Source organism: Monopterus albus, unplaced genomic scaffold (genome assembly GCF_001952655.1).
Source record: "Monopterus albus unplaced genomic scaffold, M_albus_1.0 scaffold270.1, whole genome shotgun sequence".
Lineage (NCBI taxonomy): Eukaryota > Metazoa > Chordata > Actinopteri > Synbranchiformes > Synbranchidae > Monopterus > Monopterus albus.
The window spans coordinates 2,167,281-2,173,264 of NW_018128150.1; the positions used below are offsets into that span (position 1 = coordinate 2,167,281).

Sequence of the window (5,984 nt, forward strand, 5' to 3'; positions counted from 1 at the left end):
AAGAACTTCCAGATGACTGGGAAACTACAGCAGAAGTGATCAGGGAGACAGGTAGGAAGGTGCTAGGTGTGTCATCTGGAAGGAGGAAAGAAGATAAGGAAACATGGTGGTGGAATGAGGAAGTACAGGACAGCATTCAGAGGAAGAGGATAGCTAAAAAGAAGTGGGACGTAGAAAGGACTGAAGACAGTAGACAGGATTATAAGTAATCGCAGCATAGAGTGAAGAGGGAGGTGGCAATGGCCAAACAGAAAGCATATGATGAGTTGTATGCCAGGTTAGACACGAGGGAAGGTGAGAAGGACTTGTACAGATTAGTGAGACAGAAAGATAGAGATGGGAAGGATGTGCAACAGATAAGGGTGATTAAAGACAGAGATGGAAAGGTGCTAACAAGTGAGGAAAGTGTGCAGAGAAGATGGAATGAGTATTTTGAGAAACGTTCTACTTCTTACTGGTCCTACTCACTTGGACCGCTTGTTAAGTTTAACCTGACCTTCATTCTAGCGCTGCAATGCTGGAAACCCTCACACTAACTGGGACTTCATGCTGACACAACTGGGGACACGTCTTTCTTCAGAACAGAGAATTAGGTATTCTTATTATAAAGTTGTTTTGTTTTTATGGTATTAGCTACAAGTTTCATTCTTCAGTACTTTTTCATTGTAAAAATGTTTTTAGTTTTAATTGTGTTTATCTATTCATACTGTATTAATTCAATAGATTCAACACTTATTGATCTGTACTGTCTTTGATAGGACAACTATAATAATATTTACATTAATTTTATTCTTCAGGTGCTATGTCACCCCTCCACTTTATAGTGGAGCTTTCCAAAATGTGTCTTTTTGAAGTGATACTGGACTAAAAAAAGGTTTCCTACCTTCCAGCAGTGCTCAAGGTATACAATTACTGTTCAAATTTCTAACATATTTTGTTTCATAGTCCAGTTTATAACACATTCTTTTTGTTTTCTCTTGTCAGAATTACCTCCATTATACTATCTCCACATCTGCTATGGTGATGGACAGGTTGACAGATGAGGTCAGACAGGAATCTCCATTGACAATGATGTTTGCAGATGACATTGTGATCTGTAGTGAGAGCAGAGAGCAGGTGGAGGAACACCTGGAAAGGTGGAGGTCAGCTTTGGAAAGAAGAGGGATGAAAATCAGTCGTAGTAAGACAGAATACATGTGTATGAATGAGAGGGAGGGAAGTGGAACAGTGAGGTTACAGGGGGCTGAGGTCAAGAAGGTGCAGGAGTTTAAGTATTTGGGGTCAACAGTCCAGTGTGATGGGGAGTGTAGGAAAGAGGTGAAGAGGCGAGTGCAGGCAGGTTGGAGTGGGTGGAGAAAGGTGTCAGGAGTGTTGTGTGACAGAAGAGTGGCAGCAAGAATCAAAGGAAAGGTGTACAAGACAGTAGTGAGACCAGCTATGCTGTATGGGTTAGAGACTGTAGCAGTGAGGAAAAGACAAGAGGCAGAGATGGAGGTAGCAGAGATGAGGATGTTGAGGTTCTCTTTAGGAGTGACCAGGATGGACAGGATTAGGAATGAGCACATCAGAGGGACAGCTCAGGTCAGCTGTTTTGGGGACAAGGTCAGAGAGGCCAGATTGAGATGGTTTGGACATGTACAGAGGAGGGATAGTGGTTATATTGGTAGAAGGATGTTGGAGATGGAGCTGCCAGGCAAGAGGTCAAGAGGAAGGCCAACGAGGAGATATATTGTTGCTTTTGCAACAACTGTCACCTACTTGTGTTGAATAAAGCCTAATACTTTGAATCTATCTTTAAGTAAGGAAGACCTTGTTATAGGACCAGTGGGTAAAGGGATGTTTTGTTTCCCTCTTGGTTAATCACCTGGTTAATAACCAAATGCCCTGACTTTTGAATCAGGCAGTACACAGCATTAAAATTCAAAAGCAAGGGCATAGTTTGGCATTTAGTAAGCTGAATGACTGTTACAATGTCCATGAGTGGCACTTCTTGCTTTTGTTTTTGCCCTCTGTTTTTATGATATGAGCATCCCCCACTGGTTTCCAAATGTGGGGAGTTTGGCTGAACGAGTCTCCAAATGGTGTGAGTGGATGGTATCCTTACTACAAATGACAGCACAGAAACACACACTGTCTAATCCTTTACACATGTAATGAGTGTGCCCCTGCTATGTTCCCGTAAGAAGACACAGCCAGAGTGCACACATGAACACACACAAATGTTAATACACATTCATTCCCACATAAGCACAACTACAGACACAGGGGAGGTATAAACCATGACATTTATACGATTCCAATGTCATTAACAGATTACACACACAAGCATTATAAAACATGACTCACAGAGAGCTTCTCTTTGTATTTGGACTCCCTACATGCTAGAACTGGAAGCACGACTACGCTAAGGCGGAGGTACAGCCACACATGGACACATCCACACATATTAAGTATTTAGAGGAGAGGTGTTTGAGCCGAGTATTTTCCTGGCCTCTCTCAATGTAGCTCTCAATGTGAGTCACAGATCTCAGTAAAGCCTCCAATAAAAAGCCAAAATGAGCAGAGCAGACCTGGAGTTAATTAATTAGTCACAAAGGATGGTTATATGAACTATTATTTCTGTGTAGTGCCTAGCTGCAGCAAAAACTAAATGCATATGTTTTAAACATACTCTCTTCCCTTCTTACCCAGCCAGCTCTTTACTCATCTTTGACAATCTCCATATAAAAGGCTTTCAATAAGGGTGCAATCATTTGATGTTACTGAATATGTTCTATATCTGCCTCTAATGGAAAAAATGTACACAGATCTGGGAGCAGGACATTGAAAATAAAGCTCTTGACTGTGCATGATTCCAACTCAGTAAAAGGTGGATAGCCATGTCCAGAAAAGGTACAAATACATATGAATACATATGTTTTTGTGTTCATCTTCAGTCTAATTCAATTGTATTTAACCAAACTAAGCAATAAGAAAGCAACCCAAAGCAATCAACTGTATATGTAGAAAAGTGCTTACCCTGTGATGCGTGGCAATGTGTCAGTGGAGAAGAGGGCAAGTGGTGGTTTATCACGCTCTATGAGCCATATGGTGTATTGCCCACTTTGCTTGGGGTGAAAAAACACTGCCATGTCCAGGCTACAAGGACCTTGCCCCCCCCACAGCCAAGGACTCAGCACCCATGGGCCCCCAAAAGCTGAAGTATTCACCCAGAAGAACTGACCTGTAGAAGAGAGAAAGCCAAAGGGCATGTAGAACACCAAACAGTAGCATAAACAAAATGTACTAGTAAGAAACAGAAGAGACTAGGTCAGGGACTTGCAAAATTTTACAAAACAGGGATTAGTAGTAAGAAAGTTTGAAAAGTACCACAGATGATAATCTCATGAACATGACTGATGGACGATGGTTTCAAATAGAAAATCACTGAGAGTGGCACGATGATAATGAATTAAATACAGCTGCTTTGAAAAAGAGCAGTTTGTGCCATCCCTTGAACAAAAAAGGGGGCAGCAGGTGAAAAATCAAAGTACAGTTTTTTTCTAGCTTTGATATGAATTCCTTTTTTACTGTCAATCCTAATGCACTCATTCAAGCAGGAACTATATCAGAGGCTGAAAGTTAACATGTGCAAGTGCATTTATGTATGTGTGTGTTCGTGCGTGCATGGTAGGAAAAGTCCTGCAGAATAATTGATTTTTGATTATTCTCAGGGAGCACTTAACATAAGTTTGCCCTAATGTTTATTTTCTTTGGCAGGAGGGCCATGAGGTCCACTACAGTTACAGTTGTATAAAAAAAATAAAATAAAAAAAAACAGTAAATATTTCATAATAGAGGGTCAATGTATTTATTTTCTTTTATAACTTGTTTCCATTTCCAGGGGCTGCACCCTAAATCACGCAACGTCCTGAGGGTCAGATTTTATTAAAGTGCACTTCTCTAACTGGGACAAACAAGTCAGCTGTTGCACTCAACAGTCTTTTGCCATTCACTGTCCAAGCAATTTGTATGCTGGAAATTATCAGACAGTGGAGTAATGGGGAAATAAGGCTCCTGATTGTGAGCATGATGAGACTGTAATTGACTATCACTTCTTCAGTCTTGAATAACACTGATCAACATTAATATACATGTATTTTGTTCCATTATATACACTGTACAAAATTAATTCAGAATCAGAATCGGCTTTATTGGACAGGTGTGACGGACACACGAGGAATTTGACTCGGGTACATCGGCTCTCAACGTGCAAAACAGCAAACCAGCATAATAGCATAAACCAGCATAATTACACATGCATCAACCTGTTTGCATGTATAAAGTCAAATTTAATGTAATCAACCAGCATTATTTCTTATGCTTCTTTACTGCCTTGCAGGTTTAACCTCTAGAGTCCTGAGCTTTGGAAACCCAAGCTGTGCGGTCCTCATATGAGGACGCAGGGACTCTAGAGGTTATTGAGGACCTGCAGGGATCCATTGGCTCATCCAACTATTCATCTGCTTTCACTCGAAATAAACTGGAAAGCACTAGGAAAATGCATCTTAAGAGCTGCTCTTAACAAATGAAATATCTGTTAAAAATCAACTTGTTTGCTGGAACCTTGCCAGCACTTGTGCTCTCACTGACCAGTTTTGGTGTTAATAGACTGTTGTTGGAGACAATTTCTCATTTATCTGCAAAGGGTCAATCTTGTGATCATATTGGGCACTTCAATATTTTTGGCCATGATTATAAGGAGCCAATGTGGAACAGCAATTTGGGAAAAAAGGTTTTAAGACTCCTAAGCCTCTTGACTCCTTCCATTATCCAAATAAGATGAACAAATACCTGTTTGAGACAGTGCACATTATAATGGCAAACTGCAAAGGAAAGACAGTAATTGCATTAGTAAAAATCTGCTTCATCTTCACCTTTGAACGCTGCTGCCTAACAGAGCTTGATGCCCTCATTTACTGTATCACAAGGCCTGGTTCAACTGTCTGCCTGCCCCATTTTTCATAATGCAATGCGTCAGGTGATGGGGTTCTAAACAGTATAAACAGATAATTACTCAGTAGTACAAATTTAAATTGTAAAAAAAAATTATAAAAATGCTACAGATAGAAATTCATGTTATCAATGACAAGACACCATGCGGCCTTTAAGATTAGTTTCCTTAAAACCTTCCTTTAATGAGGACCTGCAGGGATCCATTGGCTCATCCAACTATTCATCTGCTTTCACTCGAAATAAACTGGAAAGCACTAGGAAAATGCATCTTAAGAGCTGCTCTTAACAAATGAAATATCTGTTAAAAATCAACTTGTTTGCTGGAACCTTGCCAGCACTTGTGCTCTCACTGACCAGTTTTGGTGTTAATAGACTGTTGTTGGAGACAATTTCTCATTTATCTGCAAAGGGTCAATCTTGTGATCATATTGGGCACTTTTTTTCCCTTCCCCTCAGAGAGAAGACCCAAAAAGCCAAGGCAGAAACATTTCAATCCAAAGTGGTAGCTGTATTCTGAATCACTGAATCAAGCTGGTAAACACTTTTTTGCTTTCTGTGTGGTTACAGATTCAATCAGCTGAGGCACTTGTTGACAACACATACCAAATCAGGCCAAGTGTTGTAAAGTGAAAGCAGAATTCTCTCAGATAATAAAATTGCAGTTAAATGCCTGACAGAAGGAAGAAGACAAGCCATTCAAATTGTATTCTCTGCCAAATCCTCTTATATAACATAATACATTTACCCAGAGCTAGCACAAGCTTTTGGAGGTCCCAACTATTTGACTGCCACACATTTTACAACCCATTTACAGGGGCAACATTGCAATAGCTACCACTGTTGAGAGATGATGTCAATGTATGTTCTACATGGTTAGAAGTTAAAAAAGATCTTTCGCAACCACAATATCTCAGTCAACTTTAAGCCAGGGAACACCCTGCAGCAGAGACTGGTCCACCCGAAGGACAAAACACCCAGACATAAACAGA

The 5,984-nt window shown here is 40.3% G+C and overlaps 1 protein-coding gene across 1 annotated transcript in view; it reads right to left on the reverse strand.

Moving 5' to 3' along the window:
- alk (ALK receptor tyrosine kinase) overlaps positions 1-5,984 on the reverse strand; it is a 538,088-nt gene that overhangs the window by 197,950 nt on the left and 334,154 nt on the right. The window contains exon 5 of the mRNA XM_020621985.1: positions 3,019-3,223. Within this exon, the coding sequence (XP_020477641.1) occupies positions 3,019-3,223 (205 nt within the window). The remainder of the gene's footprint in view (positions 1-3,018; positions 3,224-5,984) is intronic.